Source organism: Bombina bombina, chromosome 2, assembly GCF_027579735.1.
Source record: "Bombina bombina isolate aBomBom1 chromosome 2, aBomBom1.pri, whole genome shotgun sequence".
NCBI classification, from domain to species: Eukaryota; Metazoa; Chordata; class Amphibia; order Anura; family Bombinatoridae; genus Bombina; species Bombina bombina.
Genome location: NC_069500.1, coordinates 555,021,520 through 555,045,955, shown reverse-complemented (window position 1 = coordinate 555,045,955; position 24,436 = coordinate 555,021,520). Strand labels below are relative to the sequence as shown.

General features: G+C 37.1%; 1 protein-coding gene across 1 annotated transcript in view; it reads right to left on the bottom strand.

The window, feature by feature from the left end:
- HSD17B3 (hydroxysteroid 17-beta dehydrogenase 3) overlaps nt 1–24,436 on the bottom strand; it is a 319,986-nt gene that overhangs the window by 206,945 nt on the left and 88,605 nt on the right. The window contains exons 2-3 of the mRNA XM_053699963.1: nt 17,770–17,816; nt 13,195–13,270 (exon numbers count right to left, since the gene is read on the bottom strand). Coding sequence (XP_053555938.1) covers nt 13,195–13,270; nt 17,770–17,816 — 123 coding nt within the window. The remainder of the gene's footprint in view (nt 1–13,194; nt 13,271–17,769; nt 17,817–24,436) is intronic.

Below are 24,436 nucleotides of genomic sequence, written 5' to 3'. Positions count from 1 at the left end.
TACTCTTACTTTGATTTGTCCTGTTCATGAACCTTTGCCTGATCGACTACTCTACTGCTAAACCCTCAAACTGCCTGATTACAAGTTGCCAAACTCTGCATATACAACTACTCTATTGCTTAACCCTCAAACTGCCTGATTACAAGTTGCCAAACTCTGCATATATGACTACTCTATTGCTTAACCCTCAAACTGCCTGATTACAAGTTGCCAAACTCTGCATATAAGACTATTCTTCTGCTTAACCCTCAAACTGCCTGATTACAAGTTGCCAAACTCTGCATATATGACTACTCTATTACTTAACCCTCAAACTGCCTGATTACAAGTTGCCAAACTCTGCATATAAGACTATTCTACTGCTTAACCCTCAAACTGCCTGATTACAAGTTGCCAATCTCTGCATAGATGACTACTCTATTGCTTAACCATCAAAGAACCAGATTTCAAGTTACCTAATCCTTCCTTATTGACTGTTTGTTTTTGGTACCCTATTCTGAAGTTTTACCTGCAACAATCAAGATTTACTTTACCCTTTCCAGAGGACCCAGATCAACACTGCTCCATATCGTGAGTACCTTGTTTTATAGTAGTTGTCGTGGGGTCATGTCCTGGATTAAACTCAGAGTGCGTTATTAAAGTGTGTTATTTTAGTTTACCCTAGCATTTGGGTCTTCTTCTGGACATTACCTAACCTGACAGCAGGCTTCCATTTCATGACTCATAATGTACAAGGTCTAAATTCCCCGACTAAGTGTATCCTTCTATCCAATCATCTGAGACATACTTAAGCTAATGTAGTTTTCTTACAGGAGACACACTGGGTACAGCGACCAGGTAAGACTTGCTCCATTTGATAATTTCCTACTATCTTTGAAGCCTCATACCACTCTAAATCCAGAGGGGTAGTCATCCTAGTGAGAGATAATGTAGCCTTTGAATTGTTATATGCTGAGAGGGACCCAGAGACAAGATTTATTATAGTCATTTGTAAACTAAATAATCAGACGTATACTCTGGTGAATCTCTCCAAATATTCTCCAAACACTAAGCAACTTAAATTCTTAAAGAAACTTTTTAGACTAGTAACCAGCATCAAACAAGGTACCCTACTGATAGGAGGAGACTTTCATTTGGCTTGGGATCCAAATCTAGATAGGATAGGAGTGAGAAATCAGGCAGGGGATAGATCCACAAGCTCCCTGGCCAGCACCTTTCGTTCACTCATGTCACATTACAAACTTTATGATATTTGGAGGGCCCTACATCCTTAAGATAGGGATTTTACTTTTTATTACCATCCACACAAGTATCACTCAAGATTAGACTACTTCGCAGACCCTTGGGCACTCAATAAAGTACTACCCTCCACTATAGCACTTACATCATGGTCTGATCACGACCCAGTACATATATCTTTCTCGCCCACATCTTCCCAAACTAACACAAGATGGAGATATGAAGACTGGCTAATAAATGGCCCGTTCTTTCTAAGAACATTGGAAAAGAGATGAAAGATTTCATAATAATCAACGATGATGGACAAGTATCTGTACAGACAGTTTGGGCGACACTTTAGGCCTTTGTAAGAGGCTTATGTATCTAAAACTCAGCCTTTAACCTCTTAAGGACATATGACGGAAATTTTCCGTCATAAAACAATTGAGCAAACTGAAAGCTGTGTCCTTAAAGGGTTAAATGCAAGAAACAGGGTAAATCTTTAGCAGAACTCACATGCCTATATAGAGTACTATCCTCCATGCAGAAAACTGACCCCTCTATACAGGGAGCATTATAGATAGAAAAAGTTAGGTCCCAACTCAGATCTTTAAAGTAAAAAGAGTACAGAAGACCCTACTTACATTCCAGCAGAAATATTATTACAGGTCACTTCTATAAATTTTAACTATTGGTTGTAATACTTCATCAAGCCACTGTGAAAGATGTTCGTTCAGTGACCCGATGCCACTTATTATTGGTCTGCCAGTCAAATTTTCAATGCCTTTGTGTACTTTAGGAAGTATGTTAAATATTGGCATGACTGGCTGACCAACAATAAGGTACTCCTTTGTGTTTAGATCAAAAAATCCCTCTTCAAAACCTTCATCAATTAGATGTAACAATTCTCTTTTATATTTAGGAGTAGGGACACTGCCTGTGTCTTACCATGCTGTGTGTTTAACTTGATGAACTGATTTTATTGCTATTGCTGCAAAACTGCCTACAAGCAGAATAAAAGTTAATTTTTATTGAAACCGCTATCAGTGCCTGGTGCTCCGTTTTTTTCGTTACATTTGGATATATATCATTGGGACCAGTGAGCACAGACACTATTGTGGAGCCAGACCGGAGAACAGAAACTTCGTTTGCGTATTTACCTTCAAACAGGAGACACAAAGTAACAGGTGCAAGGAGAAAGAAAAGTGATACACGACACACGGAGACAAGGAGTGACGTCATCAGCTGCAGCCCGTGGACAGAGAGAGTGAGTGAGCGGAGAGTGGAAGACGCTGTGATCCAGGAGCACAGAGAAGTGAGATTGTGCGGATCGACTTCCAGGCAGCTCCCACAAACAGAATCCGGGCAGACAAGAGGTATCGTACCCATTCAAGCTGATTGATAAAAACTGACTATTGCGATTCTTCATATGAATTGATATATGATGAACTTTGCTTCCATTGTTATAACAAGCACAGTGAACTGTTATGTAATGATTTGAAGGTATCAGAGTTTATTAAAAGTTTCTAAAACCCAGGGTGATAATACATCAAAGCAACACCTATTGGGATCAGTATTTTGCAACGAAGGAAAGTGAATTTTACTGTCTCTGTTTGGGAAAGTTTAAATCTATTTCAAGTGGTGCTGGGACTTTTGCTTTGTATTTAAATATCACTTCTATAAATCGTTTGCTGAGATTTTTAACCCACTAATTCTTAAAACTTTTAATGACCTTGCCACTTCTGGACAATACCTTAAGGAATTCCTTGAGGCAGTTATTATCACTATACCCAAACCAGGAAAAGACCCCCAATTATGCAGTAGCTATAGACCAATTTCGCTCTTAAATACAGACATTAAGCTGTTCTCCAAAATATTAGCCAACCGATTAAATAAAGTAATAAGTACTATCATAAACAGTGACCAAGTGAGATTCATTCCCGGTAGAGAAGGGCCCGACAATACCGCTGCATTCTATCAGTTCTCTATGAGGCTTAAAGAAGAGGGGCTCCCTTTTATGTCCTGTCCTTAGATGCTGAAAAAGCGTTTGGGACTACATCTGGGAGACGTTGAAGGCCTTTAAAATCCCTCCCAATTCATCATAGCCACACAAACTTTATACTCATTACCGACAGCCACAGTAAGTGATGTAGGATTCAGTTCTGATAGATTTAACATTTCAAATGGAACTAGACAGGGCTGTCCCCTTTCCCCCCTCCTTTTCACTCTGGCTATAGAGCCACTGGCTCAGATGATTAGACTCCACCCACAAATACAGGGAATACAATTTGGCAAATCACAACATAAATTGGCCCTTTTCACTGATGATATCACTCTTTTACTTACCTCTCTGGCACAATCTATGCTTGCACTGTTCAATCTAATTAGAAGATTTGGTAGTCATAGCTTTTATAAGCTAAATGTAACTAAGACAGAGGTGCTCTTTCTAAACATCCCACCATTAGATCTAATAACATTACAAACTACTTATCCATTTCAGTGGTCACCACACTTTATTAGGCATCTAGGAGTTTACCTAAGTCCTGACCTCCAGCTAGTACTCACCAAAAATTATCTAGATCAGTTACCCGAATTTAAAAATATTAGATAAATGGGAGTTCACTGAATTCTCCTGGACCAGTCATATTGCAGCTATTAAGATGGATTAATTGCCCAAACTTACATACTTATTCCGATGCATACCTGTACTGAACCAATTCCAAAGTCTAATATCTGCATATGTCTGGTAAGGTAAGAAACTTTGAAGATCCACATTAACAATCCAAAAAACTATTAATAGAGGACTGGCATATCCTAGCATTCTAATATACCACAATGCGGCACGCTTAACTCATCTCATTAGTTGGAATATAGCCACCCAAGATCTTAGATGGAAGGAAGTAGAACAATCCCTAATACCATTTGGTATCTTGTTCTCAGACTTACCTTGGATACTCTCTTAGTTACGGCAAAGGCTAAAGATAGATCACCCAATTCTGATTGACATACTTAGAATCTGGGATAATAGGAAACACATGCCCAATATTTCCCCACACCCATCACCTGTTTATAAGATACGCAGTATTCTCGTATGCCTTCCTGAGACACATGATGCCTAGTGGGCCGAGAAAGCTAACCTCCCCATTTCTGACCTGTGGGGTGAAGAGGGACTACTTAATTTTAGTGAAGCAGCAGAGAAGTTCTCTCTTGCACCTTGTCTAAATTTTGAATACTTATGCTTTACCAGTCTGCTTAGATCTTGGGGTTTCTCTAGACAGTCTTTTCCCAGTCTGACTGCTTGGGAAAGTCGCTGGAAACAAAACAAACCCATCAGATGTATGCTGTCCTTTCAATATCGCAATCTGGTGGCCCCAAAAGAGCATAATAAACACAGTCAATATCTTGCATGGGAGAGAGAGTTACATTTTGTAGAAGGGGCAGAGGTCTGGTCTAGGTTGCTTGTGAATACCAAACAAATTTTATATTGCGCAACCCTTTGGGAATTATATTATAAAATCACGGTTCATTGGTTAGTCCCTACCTCTTTACATAGAATTTTCCGCTCCTCTTCCCCCTTGTGCTGGAGAGAATGTGATAACCTGGGCACAGCCACACACATATGGTGGGAGTGTCCTAGGATTAAAGGATTGTTGAGATCTGTGTTTCAACTCTTGCATAGACTACATATGCCTGTGTCGATGCATCCAGCTGTTGCACTCCTACACCTTAGAGCCCCTAATCTTCGAAAATCAGATAAGTACTTAATGACTTATCTTTTAACAACTACTCCCCCCCCCCCCCACTTTGTCTCAGATCCTGATTATCATGGACTACATTAGGAAAATGGAACTCTATGCCTTTAAAGACAATAACAAATATGACCTTGAGATCTGGTCATCTTGGGATACTCTATTCGCCAAATAAATATCTAACCCCTCCTCTTTTTTTCTCTCCTCCCCATCCCCCTTCTATTCTTCAATCTTTCCTTGCCCTAAACTGGAGATACCTGACACATAGGTTCATATTTATCAAGCCGTCAACCGCAAATATGCTGGAATTCCGCAGCGTAATTGTGGCGAGCTTGATTCGCCTTAGTTATCAAAGCCTACAGACCGGCAAAAGTAGAATTTTGTGACGTAACATACGATCCGCCGGACTCAGTCCGACACAGATCGATGCTTACGTCATTACAGATGTTCCGAATGCAAATTCGGCACTATCTGACTACTTTTGCTAGTTAACAAATGTCTACCAGGTACGCTCGGCACTATTCCGCCCCAGCGTACCTGGTTTTCAATCCGCCACCCTGGAGGCCATGGATGCCATAGGAATCAATGGGAGTCTGAAAGCCGCGAAAGCGTATGTTCGCTGCTGAACGATATCCCATTGATTCCTATGGTAGAATGAAAGTTATGTTTACACCTAACACCTTAACATATACCCTGAGTCCAAACACCCCTAATCTGCCGCCCCCTACACCGCCGCCATCTACATTTTACTTATAAAACCCTAATCTGCCGCCCGACACTGCCGCCACCTACATAAAAGTATTAACCCCTATCCCGCCGCTCCTGGAGCCCACCCCAACTAAATAAATGTATTAACCCCTAAACCGCCAGCCCCCCACATCGCCATAAACTAAGTTAACCTATTAATCCCTAAACCTAACAACCCGCTAACTGTACATTAAATATTAACTCATCCCTATCTTATAATTAATTTAAACTTACCTTTAGATTTAAATTAAACTATATTAAACTAATAATTAACCTATTCTAACTATTATAATAAAATTACATTAAACTATATTAAATTAATAATTAATCTAACCTAACTGTTATACTAAAATTACATTAAACTATATAAAATTAATAATTAATCTAACCTATTATACTAAAATTACATTAAACTACAAATTAAATTAACTATATTATATATTTAAACACCTAACCCTACTCAAATTATTTAATTCTACACTTAAAAATTACAAAGTTACAAAAAACTAAGTTACAAAAAATAACAAACACTAAGTTACACAAAAAAAAATAAACACTAAGTTTCAAAAAATAAAAAAGAAATTATCAAAGCTTTAAACTAATTACACCTAATCTAAGGGCCCTATGAAAATAAAAAAAGCCCCCCCAAAATAAAAAAAACCCTAGCCTACAATAAACTACAAATGGCCCTTAAAAGGGCCTTTTGCAGGGAATTCCCCCAAAGTAATCAGCTCTTTTACCTGTAAAAAGAAATACAAACAACCCCCAGCGGTAAAACCTACCACCCACACAACCAACCCCCCAAATAAAACCCTAACTAAAAAAACCTAAGCTCCCCATTGCCCTGAAAAGGGCATTTGGATGGTCATTGCCCTTAAAAGGGCATTTAGCTCTATTGCAGCCCAAGTCCTAATCTAAAACTAAAACCCACCCAATAAACCCTTACAAAAATCCTAACACTAACCCCAGAAGATTTACTTACAGTTTTGAAGATCCAACATCCATCCTCCAAGAAGCCAGGAAAGGAGAAGTCCTCAACGAAGCGGCCGAAGTCTTCATCCAAGCCCGCAGAAGTCTTCATCCAGACGGCATCTTCTATCTTCATCCATCCGGCGTGGAGCGGCTCCATCTTGAAGACATCCGACGCGGAGCATCCTCTTCCTTCTGATGACTACAGACGAATGAAGGTTCCTTTAAATGGCGTCATCCAAGATGGCATCCCTTAGATTCCGATTGGCTGATAGAATTCTATCTGCCAATCGGAATTAAGGTAGAAAAAATCCTATTGGCTGTTGCAATCAGTCAATAGAATGTGAGCTCAATCCTATTGGCTGATTGCAACAGCCAATACGATGAAAGCTCAATCCTATTGGCTGATTGCAACAGCCAATAGGATTTGTGCTACCTTAATTCCAATTGGCTGATAGAATTCTATCTATTTCCATCTATCTATTCACTTAAAGGAACCTTCATTCGTCGGTAGTCGTCGGAAGGAAGAGGATGCTCCGCATCAGATGTCTTGAAGATGGAGCCACTCCGCGTTGGATGGATGAAGATAGAAGATGCCGTCTGGATGAAGACTTCTGCCTGTCTGGACTACCACTTTGCCCGGCTTGGATGAAGACTTCTCCCGGCTTCGTTGAGGACTTCGGCCCGGTTGGATGAAGACTTCTGCCGCTTCCTTGAGGATGGATGTCCGGTCTTCAAAACAGTAAGTCGATCTTCAGGGGGTTAGTGTTAGGGTTTATTAAGGGTGTATTGGGTGGGTTTTATTTTTAGGGCTTTGGGCCGCAAAAGAGCTAACTGCCCATTTAAGGGCAATGCCCATCCAAATGCCCTTTTCAGGGCAACGGGGAGCTTAGGTTTTTTTAGTTAGTATTTTATTTGGGGGGTTGTTTGTGTGGGTGGTGGGTTTTACTGTTGGGGGGGTTGTTTGTATTTTTTTTTACATGTAAAAGAGCTGATTACTTTGGGGCAATGCCCCGCAAAAGGCCCTTTTAAGGGATATTGGTAGTTTAGTTTAGGCTAGGGGTTTTTATTATTTTGGGGGGGCTTTTTTTATTTTGATAGGGCTATTAGATTAGGTGTAATTAGTTTAAATTTCTGTAATTTAGTGTTTTGTTTTTTTTGTACTTTAGCTAATTTAATTTAATTTAGGTAATTGTATTTAATTTATTTAATTTATTTAATTATAGTGTAGTGTTAGGTTTTATTGTAACTTAGGTAAGGTTTTATTTTACAGGTACTTTTGTATTTATTTTAGCTAGGTAGTTAGTAAATAGTTAATAACTATTTAGTAACTATTCTACCTAGTTAAAATAAATACAAACTTGACTGTAAAATAAAAATAAACCCTAAGCTAGATACAATGTAACTATTAGTTATATTGTAGCTAACTTAGGGTTTATTTTACAGTATTTAGTTTTAAATAGGAATTATTTAGCTATTAATAGTAGGTTTTATTTAGATTTATTTTAATTATATTTAAGTTAGGGGTGTAAGGGTTAGACTTAGGTTTAGGGGTTAATAAATTTAATATAGTGGCGGCGATGTTGGGGACAGCAGATTAGGGGTTAATAAGTACAATGTCAGTGGCGGCGGTGTAGGAGGCGGCAGATTAGGGGTTAATAACATAATGTAGGTGGCGGTGGGCTCCGGGAGCTGCAGGATAGGGGTTAATACGTTTATTAGAGTGGCGGTGGGCTCTGGGAGCGGCGGTTTAAGGGTTAGTAACTTTATTTAGTTGCGGCGGGGTCCGTGAGCAACAGGATAGTGGTAAAACAGTGTAGTATAGTGTGGGTGTTTGGTGACAGTATACCAATAAAGCTGGGAAAAAGCCAAAGAGCAGCGAGATCGATGACTGTCAGTTAACAACAGTCCGCTGCTCATCGCCCCGTACTTGGTGCTCGGCTTTTTGACAGCTTTTTTGGTAACTTTGGTCCGCGGCAGCGAAGTTAGGCGATGTTAGGCGAGCGTATTGGTTGCCGTTGAATGGTGCCGTTGAATGCAAGTAAGTTGACGGCTTGATAAATACGCCCCATAGACGTTTCGTAGGGAGTAACTTTCTCACTTAGGTATCACTTGTTAAACTATTATTGATTACATCTTATAATGTTGTGTTCTCCCTTTACCTTTTGACTTAGGCCCATTTGTGACCTTAATAGTAGCTATCATGCACACATGTTTCTCCTACATCAGCTGTCCTACTGAGGCCAGTAAAATAGCTATGATCATAAGCTAAGAACTGTTTATAAAAATTGAGGTTTCAAGACAATGCAGACAGACAGTAAATTGTATAACCACTTTTCTTGTGTAAGCAATCCTGTTTTGCCTGATTATTGAAAAGTTATGTAAATATACTTCATGTCAGTATGTTACTATATGCTTATTTGCTAAACCTCAATAAAAATCTATTTGAATGAAAAATACATAGACTATTTCATTTCTTATTCTATTTATCTTCTTTCTTTCTTAGTAAATAAATACTTAGTTACTTGTGAATGAGGACTAGAACATAGTAAGGCCTAGATTAGAAGTGGAGCTATAAAATATTAGCAATACAAAACAGAATAGGGTAGCGCTAAAAGCAGCAGAGTGAGTGCTCCTAACATAAAACACCACTAGCAGTATTAAAAAGAACGTGTCTTTACAGTAAAATTGCGGTATACATAAATAATGTATTCATATGATTATATTCAATAAAAGATATTAACTAAAAAAGATGCCAGCATCGAATTTGAACAGTTGATATTAAAAGAACACAATATTACAAAAGACACAATTGGATAAATCAAAGGTAAGTATATCAATAAAAAAGGGGGGTTAACTTCACTTCGTTATCATGAGAGCATGATCAGGCTCTGGAAAATGTACAGGTTAGTTCAACGGATAACATTTCGGTGCAAGATGACTTTCTGCAAATGTCTAGTGAATAAACAAAGTCCTTCTGCTTGGCACAGCGATTCGGTATGTACCTTAAGTATTCAGTATGGCTGAATGATGGCTAGAGCTTGTGGTCCGTTGATATGGTTGTTCCGGTCACGTGACCTCTATTTGAACCAAGTACAGGGGTGTGATTAAAAGATGCTACACTCTATCTCTCAAAAGCTAATCCCATCCTCTATTTGAACCAATCAGATAAAGTCTTTCATGGACTTGTAAGTATAATGTAGATATTTCAAATGTCGTAGAAAGTGTATCTTAATTGGGGGGATATAGTGAGCGCCACAATGAGCTAAATGGATCTATTCCAGCTCCCGTCCAGCTCACTGTCAATAAATAAGTATTCGGATTACCAGAGAGGGTGTGTACTAGAGGTTGAATAGGGGCACTTCAACAGGCATTATGCATATGGGGTACACTTGTACTCTACAAAGTGACCAATGCACCTGTCCTACTCCTATTTTTTTTAAAAGTACTTACACCTGAATATTTCATGAGCAAATTTACGCGTTTCAGCCTGAGTGGCCTTTATCAAGATCTTGATAAAGATTTTTTAATACTGCTAGAGGTGTTTTATGTTAGGAGCTCTCACTCTGCTGCTTTTAGCGCTACCCTATTCTGTTTTGTATTTTTTACACTCTTTTGGTTACAAATTTGGAGGCTTGTAACCTATCAAGGGATTAGCTAAATTTGACTTCTATAGTGCTTATCTCATATTTTTTTTCTTACTAAAAAATATTAGTACTTTTGTGTGTTAAAATAACTCAAGCAATCAACCTTTACTGTTTTTGTGCTCAAGTACAAAGTTATTTTTTATCACTCAAGTAACATTCTAGGGCACATCAGGTTCTTAGTGTGATGCGCTAAACCCCTTACATAATAGGCTCCTATGGGGACTGCAGTCAGGTCTCAAGAAAAGCTAAATTATGCAGCAGTATTTTGGACTGTACATAAGCGCAACACTTAAATTCACACTTGTAATACCAAAGCAATGAGGTTGCTCATAGAGCTCCCTGCACTATTCTTTAAAAGTTTAGGGTGCACTAAAAAGGTTTTGGCCACGTTAAGATGCTCTGGTTAAAAATGTAACCAATAACGTAAAACCAGGTTGCGCATTATTCTTAGCACAAGACTCTGCACTATAGATTGTGCACCACTTGTTAAATGTTTTCATGTTCTTCCCTAACAACCTCTTCTTTGAAAAAAACTCCACCTTTCCATTATAGGTTTATCACTGTTTTATCAATATACTTTTACTGTTTTCCATGTGAATATCTCTAGATAATGCTTACAAATTAGATAACACTTTTTCAAAATATTCTACTGTATGAATAATACTTAGAATTATTAGAAGACGATGCACAAAAGGTACAAAGATGTGGTGCTCAAATATAAAAGTTCCATCTTTACTGATCCATATTTAAAAGCATCATTACCTGTACATGTCACACAGAAGGTAGATCTTACGCGTTTTAGCATGTAGCCTTAATCATAGATCCAAATTACACATCACATCTGCTTCAATTTAAAAAGCCAGCAGTAAAAGCCTATTGGCTGTTAAAAATAAAAAAAACACCCCTAACCTATTTACGGTCCTGTTAACCCATTCCTATTAGGAACCAATCATTTTTTCAAGCAGCATATAATAGTGATAAAAAACAGATATCAACACTCACATGTTATAGAAAACATCCTATTACAATAAAACAAATAGTATACTGATTTATAGAGTTTAAACTATAGAGTAAAGTTTTCAAATATTATCAGCAAATAGTTACTTGCAATATTTTTAACATGTGAACAACGGAAGGATAAATTGGTAATCTCTACCAATAACACAAAGGACATGTGTATCATATACATGAAATATCTTAAGAAATACATAAACAAACCTACTATGAGGAATTATCAGCATATTTCCATTCATGATTATCCTCATATATGGTACATAGAGGTGTTAACAAAATGGACAATTAATCATTAAATTAAATGTAATACTTTTATTGAATGAAGTGTTGTAAATATGGAAATAACCAAAAAATATTAGAAGACGTAATTATTATTTCAATATTTAGTTGCAAGATTTCAGTATTCTTTTTTTTCTTTATATTCTTCTTATTATGCTCAGTATTGAGGGCTATTATATTGATACATTTAAAAAATATGGACTACAATCCATTCTGTATTGCTCTGTATTTGAAATTACTGTATGTCCCACAATGTAGGAGGACTTAAAGTTATGGTTAACTTTAACTAATCAAATGCCATATATGTAATCTTTGTCATTAAAAAAGTATATGTGAACTTTTTTGTTTGTTTTTAATCCATCTGTGAAAGGGTTAAATTAGTTCATATAGTAATGCTTCTTTTGTAATGTTATGCCGGCCCACTTGGAACTCTTTTTTTTTTTATGACAATTCCAGTGAACATCCAATCAACATGTGTATCATATGACAATCTTAAAGTCCTGCCCCTTTAAAGCCCTTAGAAAGCAATGGTAGAGAGAGGGTGGGACAGCTCTATACATCACAGCCAAGTCAAAAGAGGGGGCAGATGAATAAACAATAGCAATTAAGATTAAAAAACTTTTATTATAAATTATATACACTATACATTATAAAAATAATTATGTGGTTTTACTTGCAAACTAATATATTTTTCATTGCAACATTCTTATAATTTGAAATTTACCATCACTTTAAAGGGACATGAAACCCAAACATTTTCTTTCATGATTCAGATAGATTATACTTTACTTTAGATTTACTTCTGTTATCAATTTTGCTTCATTCTCCCAGTATCTTTTATTGAAGAAGCAGACATGCACTTCTGGGAGCTAGCTAAACACATTTGTAAACCAATGAAAATGGTTATGCAAGTTCAGCCACCAATCAGCAGCTAGCTGCAAGATCCTGAGCCTATCTAGATATGCTTTTCAACAAAATATATCAAAAGAATAAAGCACATTAGATAATAGAAGCTCTATCTGAATCATGAAAGAAAATAAATAGGTTTCATGTCCCTTTAATGAATCTGTGCAAACTTGAACATTGCTAATTTATGTTTTCTTGGATATATGGTAGTTGAAGCATATACCATGCTAAGGGCTAGATTACAAGTGGAGTGCTAATTTATTGCGCACCTGCAAACGTGCAAATTTGCCCATTTGTGGATGCGCGATAAATAAAAAGCCATTACAAGCGCCTGGGTATTGCTACCGCAAGCTCCCGGTAGCAATTAGCGCTTATAAAATAAACCAGAGCTCAGATCTCTGGTTAATTTTATAAATATCCACAAAATGCCCCCAAAATCAAGTGTGATATATTTTATTAAAAAATAAAGAGAGTAGCATCTTTATTTTTTAATAAAATTACTGCAAAAAGCAGTTTTTAGGGTTTAAAGGGAGCGGGTGTGGGGCCAGTAATGAAAAGTGCCTTTACATTGCGGTCTATAGGAACTGCAATATTTATTGTTACCTAATGTTAACTTTATTTGTTAGTTTAAGAAATGTTCTGATACCCAGCAATAAACAACATACCAATGTGCCTGCCAACTATCTGCATTTTCTCCATAGTTCGGCTGATCATCACAATATTCATTCCACGATTTGCTAGCTAGAAAAAATGAATATATCATTAACAATATTTTATGTATGTATGTTTCAGCATTTGATTGCTGATGTGCATTGTTAGAAAACCAGTAAAATAGAAGTAATTGCTATAAATAACCAGTCTTTTTTATTCTTTCAATTGATTTGAGTTCTACATTGTTTACAGGTTATATAGGTTGTATCAAATTTGTAAATGCAATATCCAGATCTCAGCTGAGCATGCATCTGACGAAACATCGGATGGAAGATAGAAGATGGAAGAAGACGCATCAGATGGAAGAGGACAGCACCAGAGGAGTTAGGGGTTATTGCGGTGGGGTTTGTGGGGCTTAGTGGGTTAATAGTGTAGGAAGATTATTGCAGTGAGGGAAATGGAGGCAAAGGGATTAATAATTTAGTTTTTTTTAGCAGTGGGATAGTGGAGGTATAGGAGTTAATAGGTTAGGGGGGATTATTGCAGTGTGGTAATGGAGGTGCAGTTGTTAAATAGTGTAGGGGTTATTGCGGTGGTGGGTTATGTCGATTTGGGGGTTAAAAGTGTAGGCTGCGGTAAGTTGAAAACATTATGAGCAAATTAAATGTAAATTATAGTACAGAACAACTTCATTTTTAGCAGTCACACAAACCCTGTGGCAGCTGTGTTATTGTAAATTGGCACAAACCAACAGATTGCTTTATATACATTTTTGTTTTGCAATGGGAACATTTTAGTAAATATAAATAGTTTTGCAAAATGTACAGGATTAACACAGTCATAACTATAGCAAAGCTTGATATATAACAGATTTGTACAGAGGTATGCAGACGAACATAAGCAAACGAAATTTGCTGTTTAAAAACAAAACTGTTATACCCATTTAAGGCTGCACTTACATCCATTTACAAGGAACTGTTTGTTCCATTGAGTCTCTTTGAGAACTACAGTATGAAAAGAATGATAACAAGAGTACTGTTGTGAAAAGTGAATGGAATTCTAGGTGAACAGACTTTTTTTCATGCCTTTCAGAATGACGAGATCCTCAAATGCTGTGTAATCTTACTATTTACTGAAAGTAATTTGGCAGAGCTGAAAAACCTGCTTGTATCTTAATTACTTCAAGATATTTAAAATGTTACTGGTCCAAAAGATTATTTTGACCTAGTTTCCTACTTGCTGTCTTTTCCACAGCTGATTAGGCAGATGTATTATTAGGAATTATTAATGGGAATTCCTTTTTCTACAGATAACTAGTGTACGACAGGTATACATAACTAGGAAAACAAGAAACATGTTTTTACAGAAAGAACTCGTGGCAAATGGAACATGGCAAGCAGGATGACCTGAAATATAATCTATTGTGTAAGTAAATATATAAAAAAAATGATTTATCAGCACTGGGGACAAAAGTCATAAAAAATATGTTTGTGTATTAGGGAAGGAGGGACACAAGCTTAAAACTGTGTTGAAGTGTTGCTCAACGTTTTGGAAGCAAGTATCCCCGAATGCATACATTTGTTTCCTACGTACCCCAACTGCAACACATGTATATAACTGATCTCAAACTCTCATATAAGCAAACATTAACATGAGAAAACATACAAACATACACATACAAATCTTTTTTTTATTTGTTATCACAAAATTAATTTAAAATAATTTTTTACTGAATCTGGATACAGTAAAATCTTTGGAAATTCTAGAACAAATCATTTGAATAAACAAACAAATCACAGGTATATAGTGCATTAATATTGCAGCTCTTAAAGGGACATGCCACCCACATTTTTTCTTTTATGATTTAGAAAGAGAATGCAATTTTAAACATCTTTCTAATTTACTTATATTATCTAATTTGTTTTATTCTCTTGATATTCTTTGATGAAAAGCATATCTAGATATGCTCACTAGCTGCTGATTGGTTTCTGCACATAGAAGCCTTGTGTGATTGGCTCACCATGTGCATTGCTTTTTATTCAACTGAGGATATTTAAAAAATGAAGCAAAATAAATGATGGAAGTAAATTGTAATGTTGTTTAAATTTCTATTCTCTATCTGAATCATGAAAGAAAGATTTTGGGTTTAGTGGCCCTTTAAGTAAAAAAATAGAGGTAATTATGTTTCTATACCACTATTCATACACAGCTTACCTGGCTCATTTTACTGTAACACACATAAGTATAAAACACTTTACCTTTTCACAATGGAACATTTATCTAGTACCTGTTTCTATGACCCTAACACGGTAATTGGTAATTATTTGAATTTCTTTTTATTTCATTGTTATGTTGTGAGAACAACTTAAGTCCCTAAGGATAGGGTCATTTTAAAAAAAAATATTTGACTAACCTATGCCCCTATGTATGAGATCTAGTTGTACCAGGGAACCCCCTCAACCAGTCATAAAGGCAATACCATATAAAGACCTAGGGGTATAACTGAATCCTATAGAAAAGCTTTTCTAATGTATCTGAAAAAAATCCCCATACACCATAATGGTGATTTAATGAACGAATACATTTTTCAAAATAATTAGAATACGCTAAAGATTCAACATTTTGTACATCTCTTCTCAGATACAATACAAGGCATGAGCATGACACATTCTAGTTGCCAGATGAGAAGACTAAAATACTTTTATAATGTTAAGGAGACTGTGAGGTTGATCACAATTCTTTAGAAAAATGTATCTAATAATTATTTTCTACAAAATTCACCTTTAAATAAATAAATAATTTAATACGCTTCTCTAAAGGATTGTGATTGACACCTGTGTGTTTTTGTATTGTATGACTTGTAAGACTAAGAGGCCACAGTTATAATAAAAAATTCAAACTTATTTAATGTTGTTATTACACTAGACTTCAGCATACAAACCATGGGGACTATTTATCATTTGTCTGGCAGACATGATCCGCTGTAGCGATCATGTCCGCCAGACATCGATAAATGCTGACATCATACGCTGTCAGCATTAATCATTGCACAAGCAGTTCTGGTGAACTGCTTGTTCAATGCTGCCCCATGCACATTTGCTGCCAATCGGCCACTAGCAGGGGGTGTCAATCAATAGATCGTATTTGATCGGGCGGATTGATGTCAACAGCCTCAGAGGCAGCGGATAAGTTAAGGAGCAGCGGTCTTAAGACCGCTGATTCTTAACTCCTGTTTCTGCTGAGCCTGAAGGCTTGCGCGGAAACAGGGGTATACGGCCCCATTCGGGCTGTGATAAATTGGCCCCTAGGAGTGAGGCTTGCATGTGATACATTTTGTTTGATTACAAATATTGTTAGAAATATTGTATACTGCATTTAAATATGTAAAATGAAAGATTTTATATTTTCAACCATTAACTGCATTGTAGTACAATAAGAAAACTTGAAGCATTAGGTTAAAAATAATTTGTATGGGGACAAACAGAATTTAAAGTCTCCATTTATCAAGTGGAAGAGGCAGATTTGGAGCCCTTGCAATGATAACTGCAAGTTCAGAAACATTGTTTTAAGACACATGTCTCCCAACCTCAGAAGTGGTGCAGTTAATGTTCATTCAGAGTTATTGCTACGCAATCAGTTACTTGTACCTTAATAAATGTGGGCAGTGGACACTGCTCATTTGGTCTCTGCTACCCACAGCAAATGTATTTTATGCAAGTACTTACACCCATGGTAAATTTCGCTTATGCATGTACTTATACCCACATACATTTCTTGAAAATATAAAAAAGGGGTTAGTTGAAATTAAATGTGTAAAATATAAATTAATAGTCTACTAAATCCCCAATGATTTGGTATGAATATCATAGTCAGAGCTTCTCAGTTAAAAGCATAGCAAATCTATGTTGCACTTACAAAGAGTATTATTATCTTTCTTAATAGCAAACATTCACAGAAGTAAAGCAGGTTCAGCATATTTAAAGGGACATGAAACCCAAAATTTTTCCTTCATGATTCAGATAGATAATACCATTTTAAATAACTTTCTAATTTACTTCTATTATCTTATTTGTTTCATTCTATTGGTATTATTTGTTGAAGGAGCAGTAATGCACTACTAGTTTCTAACTGAACAAATGGATGAGACAAAGACAATCAGTATATTCCAACAGAATGGACACACAGAGAGTTTCATATATCTACACAAAAAACTATTTACTCTGAAATTCTATTGTTCCTTATTAGTATTCAGACAATCAGTATATATATGCAGCTACCAATCAGCAGATAGAACCTAGGCTATTTGCTGCTCCTGAGCTTGCCTAGATAAACCTTTCAGCAAAGGATAACAAGAGAAAGAAGCAAATTAAATAATATAAGTAAATTGGAAGTTGTTTAAAATTCTATTCTCTATCTGAATCCTGAAAGAAAATTTTTGGGTTTCATGTCCCTTTATGTATTAATATTGCACAAAAATTGATTTGATTTACTTAACAATTTCAAAAGGCATTCAATTGACTTAGGATTTTTCTGATAATAAATTACCCTCATTCATTAAAAATGTCAGTTTTTATATACATTTCTCTTACCTCTATTGAGTATGCTTTGCCAATACCATCTCCAGCCCCAGTAACAACTGCAAAAGAAAAATGCTTTAATAGGTAGGTATTTCTCAGTTATGTGCCTTCCTTTACATTATGTAATATTATAATTATAAATTGCGGTAATCATTTTAGCGTAAATCACAATTGTGCTCACGCGTTCTCAGTTACTTTCAACTTGTAATGCGCACAGAATTGAAATTGCGTGCAAATGGTTGTGAAAGCCAGATATCACTAGCCCTAAATGTTTTATTTCCTTCTAAAAAACATAATTTATGTAAGAACTTACCTGATAAATTCATTTCTTTCATATTGGCAAGAATCCATGAGCTAGTGACGTATGGGATACACATTCCTACCAGGAGGGGCAAAGTTTCCCAAACAACAAAATGCCTATAAATACACCCCCCACCACACCCACAATTCAGTTTAACGAATAGCCAAGAAGTGGGGTGATAAGAAAGGAGTGAAAGCATCAACAAGGAATTGGAATAATTGTGCTTTATACAAAAAAAATCATAACCACCATAAAAAGGGTGGGCCTCATGGACTCTTGCCAATATGAAAGAAATGAATTTATCAGGTAAGTTCTTACATAAATTATGTTTTCTTTCATGTAATTGGCAATAGTCCATGAGCTAGTGATGTATGGGATAGCAAATACCCAAGATGTGGAACTCCACGCAAGAGTCACTAGAGAGGGAGGAATAAAAATAAAGACAGCCAATTCCGCAGAAAAATTAATCCACAACCCAAATCAAAAGTTTTAATCTTATAATAAAAAAAACTGAAATTATAAGCAGAAGAATCAAACTGAAACAGCTGTCTGAAGTACTTTTCTACCAAAAACTGCTTCTGAAGAAGAGAAAACATCAAAATGGTAGAATTTAGTAAAAGTATGCAAAGAAGACCAAGTCGCTGCTTTGCAAATCTGATCAACAGAAGCTTCATTCTTAAAAGCCCAGGAAGTAGAAACTGACCTAGTAGAATGAGCCGTAATCCTCTGAGGCGGGGATTTACCCGACTCCAAATAAGCATGATGAATCAAAAGTTTTAACCAAGATGCTAAAGAAATGGCAGAAGCCTTCTGACCTTTCCTAGAACCAGAAAAGATAACAAATAGACTAGAAGTCTTCCTGAAATCTTTAGTAGCTTCAACATAATATTTCAAAGCTCTTACCACATCTAAAGAATGTAAAGATCTCTCCAGAGAATTCTTAGGATTAGGACACAACGAAGGGACAACAATTTATCTACTAATGTTGTTGGAATTCACAACTTTAGGTAAAAATTTAAATGAAGTCCGCAAAACCGCCTTATCCTGATGAAAAATCAGAAAAGGAGATTCACAAGAAAGAGCAGATAATTCGGAAACTCTTCAAGCAGAAGAGATGGCCAAAAGGAACAATACTTTCCAGGAAAGTAATTTAATTTCCAAAGAATGCATAGGCTCAAACGGAGGAGCCTGTAAAGCCCTCAAAACCAAATTAAGGCTCCAAGGAGGAGAAATTGGCTTAATGACAGGCTTGATACGAACCAAAGCCTAAACAAAACAATGAATATCAGGAAGATTAGCAATTTTTCTGTGAAACAGAACAGAAAGAGCAGAGATTTGTCCTTTCAAGGAACTTGCAGACATACCCTTATCCAAACCATCCTGAAGAAACTGTAAAATCCTAGGAATTCTAAAAGAATGCCAAGAGAATTTATGAGAAGAACACCATGAAATGTAAGTCTTCCAAACTCGGTAATAAATCTTTCTAGACACAGATTTGCGAGCCTGCAACATAGTATTAATCACTGAGTCAGAGAAACCTCTATGACTAAGCACTAGGCGTTCAATCTCCATACCTTCGATTTTAATGATTTGAGATCCTGATGGAAAAATGGACCTTGAGATAGAAGGTCTGGCCTTAACGGAAGTGGCCAAGGTTGGCAACTGGACATCCAAACAAGATCCACATACCAAAACCTGTGTGGCCATGCTGGAGCCACCAGCAGTACAAATGAACGTTCCATTATGATTTTGGAAATCACTCTTGGAAGAAGAACTAGAGGCGGAAAGACATAAGCAGGTTGATAATTCCAAGGAAGTGACAATGCATCCACTGCTTCCGCCCGAGGATCCCTGGACCTGGACAGATACCTGGGAAGTTTCCTGTTTAGATGAGAAGCCATCAGATCTATTTCTGGAAGCCCCCACATCTGAATAATCTGAAGAAACACATCTGGGTGCAGAGACCATTCTCCCAGGTGTAAGGTCTGGTGACTGAGATAATCCGCTTCCCAATTGTCTATACCTGGGATATGGACCGCAGAGATTAGACAGGAACTGGATTCCGCCCATGGAAGTATCCGAGATACTTCTTTCATAGCTAGAGGACTGCGAGTCCCACCTTGATGATTGACATACGCCAGGGTTGTGACATTGTCTGTCTGAAAACAAATAAATGATTCTTTCTTCAGAAGAGGCCAAAACTAAAGAGCTCTGAGAATCGCACAGAGTTCCAAAATATTGATTGGTAATCTCGCCTCTTGAGATTTCCAAACCCCCTTCGCTGTCAGAGATCCCCAGACAGCTCCCCAACCTGAAAGACTCGCATCTGTTGTGATCACAGTCCAGGTTGGATGAACAAAAGAGGCCCCCTGAACTAAACGATGGTGATCTAACCACCAAGTCAGAGATAGTCGAATATTGGGATTTAAGGATATTAATTGTCATATCCTTGTATAATCCCTGCACCATTGGCTCAGCATACAAAGCTGAAGCGGTCTCATGTGAAAACGAGCAAAGGGGATCGCGTCCGATGCTGCAGTCATGAGGCCTAAATCCTCCATGCACATAGCTACTGAAGGGAATGATTGAGACTGAAGGTTCTGACAAGCTGAAACCAATTTCAGACGTCTTTTGTCTGTTAGAGACAAAGTCATGGATACAGATTCTATTTGGAATCCTAAAAGGGTTACCCTTGTCTGAGGAATCATGAAACTTTTTGGTAAATTGATCCTCCAACCATGTCTTTGAAGAAACAACACTAGTTGATTCGTGTGAGATTCTGCAGAATGTAAAGACTGAGCAAGTACCAAGATATTGTCCAAATAAGGAAACACCGCAATACCCTGCTCTCTGATTACAGAAAGTAGAGCACCGAGAACCTTTGAAAAGATCCTTGGAGCTGTTGCTAGGCCAAAAGGAAGAGCAACACATTGGTAATGCTTGCCTAGAAAAGAGAATCTCAGGAACTGATAATGATCTGGATGAATCGGAATATGAAGAAATGCATTCTGTAAGTCTATTGTGGACATATAATGCCCTTGCTGTACAAAAGGCAGAATAGTCCTTATAGTCACCATTTTGAATGTTGGTATTCTTACATAACGATTAAAAAATTTTAGATCCAGAACTGGTCTGAAAGAATCCTCTTTCTTTGGAACAATGAACAGATTTGAATTAAACCCCAGACCTCGTTCCGGAAAGGGAACTGGCACAATTACCCCAGATCACTCCAGGTCTGAAACACACTTCAGGAAAGCCTGAGCCTTTACTGGGTTCACTGGAATGCGTGAGAGAAAGAAACAATGTTCTGGATCCAATGATTTTGGATTGAATTGATCCAAACATCTTTGAAAAATCTTAGTCTGTCCCCTACCAGCTGCGCTGGAATGAGGGCCGCACCTTCATGTGGACTTGGGGGCTGCTTTTGGTTTTATAAAAGGCTTGGATTTATTCCAGACTGGAGAAGGCTTCCAATTGGAAACCGTTCCTTTAGGGGAAGGTTCAGGTTTCTGTTCCGAAAACGAAACCGGTTAGGAACCCTAAATTTACCCTTAGACTTTTTATCCTGAGGCAAAAAAGCTCCCTTCCCCCCAGTAACAGTTGAAATAATAGAATCCAACTCAGAACCAAATAATTTATTACATTGGAAAGAAAGAGATAGCAATGTTGACTTAGAAGTCATATCTGCATTCCAAGTTTTAAGCCATAAAGCTCTTCTAGCTAAAATAGCTAAAGACATATACCTGACATCAATTCTAACAATATCAAAAATGGCATCACAAATGAAATTATTAGCATGTTGAATAAGCTTAACAATGCTATACACATTAGGATCTGGTACTTGTTGCGCTAAAGTTTCCAACCAAAAAGTTGAAGCTGCAGCAACATCAGCCAAAGAAATAGCAGGCCTAAGAAGATGACCTGCACATAAATAAGCCTTCCTTAGATAAGATTCAAGCTTCCTATCTAAAGGATCTTTAAAAGAAGTAGTATCTGCCGTAGGAATAGTAGTACGCTTTGCTAGAGTAGAGATAGCCCCATCAACTTTGGGGATCTTTTCCCAAAACTCCAATCTATCAGTTGGCAAAGGGTACAGTTTCTTAAACCTTAAAGAAGGAGTAAATGAAGTACCCAGACTATTCCATTCCCTAGAAATTACATCTGAAATAGCATCAGGAACTGGAAAAACCTCTGGAATAACTACATGAGGTTTAAAAACCGAATTTAAACGTTTACTAGTTTTAATATCAAGAGAACTAGTCTCCTCCATATCTAATACAATCAACACCTCTTTTAATAAAGAACGAATATACTCCATTTTAAAAAAATATGAAGTTTTGTCAGTGTCAATATCTGAGGCAGAATCTTCTGAACCAGATAGATCCTCATCAGAGAGAGATAAATCAGAATGCTGTCGGTCATTTAAAAATTCATTGAAATTATGAGAAGTTTTAAAAGACCTTTTACGTTTATTAGAAGGTGGTATAACAGACAAGGCCTTCTGAATAGAATTAGAAACAAATTCTCTTACATTAACAGGAATATCCTGAACATTAGATGTTGAAGGAACAACAACAGGTAATGGATTATTACTAATGGAAATATTTTCTGCTTTAGAAAGTTTATCATGACCACTAACACAAACTACAGCCGGAGGAACAGTTACCACAAGTTTACAACAAATGCACTTAGCTTTGGTAGAACAAACATCATGCAGCAGGATTCCAGTAGTAGATTCTGAAACAGGGTCAGCTTGAGACATCTTGCAATATGTAATAGAAAAAACAACATATAAAGCAAAATTATCACTTTCCTTATATGACAGATTCATGAATGGGAAAAAATGCAAACAGAATAAGCCTCTGGAAACCAAAAGCAAAAAGAAATAATGACTTAAATAATGTCAAAATGTGACGCCAAGTATGACGCCCAAACTGACAAATATTCTTTGGCGCCAAAAACATCTGCAACAAACACGAGCGTCATAGATGACGCAACTACGTGAAAACTCTCGGCGCCAACTAAGATGCCGGAAATGACGACATAAAGTCAACAAACGTAAATCTTGTGCCAAAAAAGTCTTGCGCCAAAAATAACGCAATAAATTATAGCATTTAGCGCTCCCACGGGCCTAACAGCCCGCAATTTAGAAAGAAAGTCAATTGAAAAATTTAAGGTAAGAAATACATATATATATATTTTTTTTATTTTTTATGCATTTCCCAAAAATGAAACTGAAGGAAATATACTGGAAATATACTGATTAACCTGAATCATGGCAAATATAAGTATAAAACATATATTTAGAACTTTACATATAAAGTGCCAAACCATAGCTGAGAGTGTCATAAATAAAAGGAAATATACTTACCCTAAGACACTCATCTACATAAAGTAGATAGCCAAACCAGTACTGAAACGAGGATCAGTAGAGGTAATGGTATATAAGAGTATATCGTCGATCTGAAAAGGGAGGTAGGAAGAATCTCTACAACCGATAACAGAGAACCTAAGGAGTGATGTCGCTAATAGTTCGCCGGCGAATAGTTCCCGGCGAACATAGCTTGTTCGCGTTCGCCTTGGCGGGTGAACATATGCGATGTTCGATCCGCCCCCTATTCGTCATCATTGAGTAAAACTTTGACCCTGCACCTCACAGTCAGCAGACACATTCCAGCCAATCAGCAGCAGACCCTCCCTCCCAGACCCTCCTACCTCCTGGACAGCATCCATTTTAGATTCATTCGGAAGCTGCATTCTTAGTGAGAGGAGGGACAGTGTATCTGCTACTGATTTAATAGGGAAATCGATAGCTAGGCTAGTGTATTCAGTGTCCACCACAGTCCTGAAGGACTCATCTGATCTCTGCTGTAAGGACAGCACCCCAAAAAGCCCTTTTTAGGGCTTGAAAGACAGTCTGCTTTTTTTTTTTTTTCCTGTGTAATCTAATTGCAGTTGCCTGCCTGCCAGCATGTGTGTCAGGCTCACAGCGTATACTGTGCCCACTTGCCCAGTGCCACCACTCATATCTGGTGTAACAGTAGTGTACATTTTAAAAAAACAACACTTTTTTGACTGTGTTAAATAATAGCAGTCAGTTTCCTTCACACGTGTGCGTTTCAGTGCCTGCCAGGGCACAGTGTCACCCCAGTGCTACTCATATCTGGTGTAACAGTAGTGTACATTTAAAAAAAAACAACACTTTTTTGACTGTGTTAAATAATCGCAGTCAGTTTCCTTCACACGTGTGCGTTTCAGTGCCTGCCAGGGCACAGTTTCACCCCAGTGCAACTCATATCTGGTGTAACAGTAGTGTACATTTAAAAAAAAAAAAACACTTTTTTGACTGTGTTAAATAATAGCAGTCAGTTTCCTTCA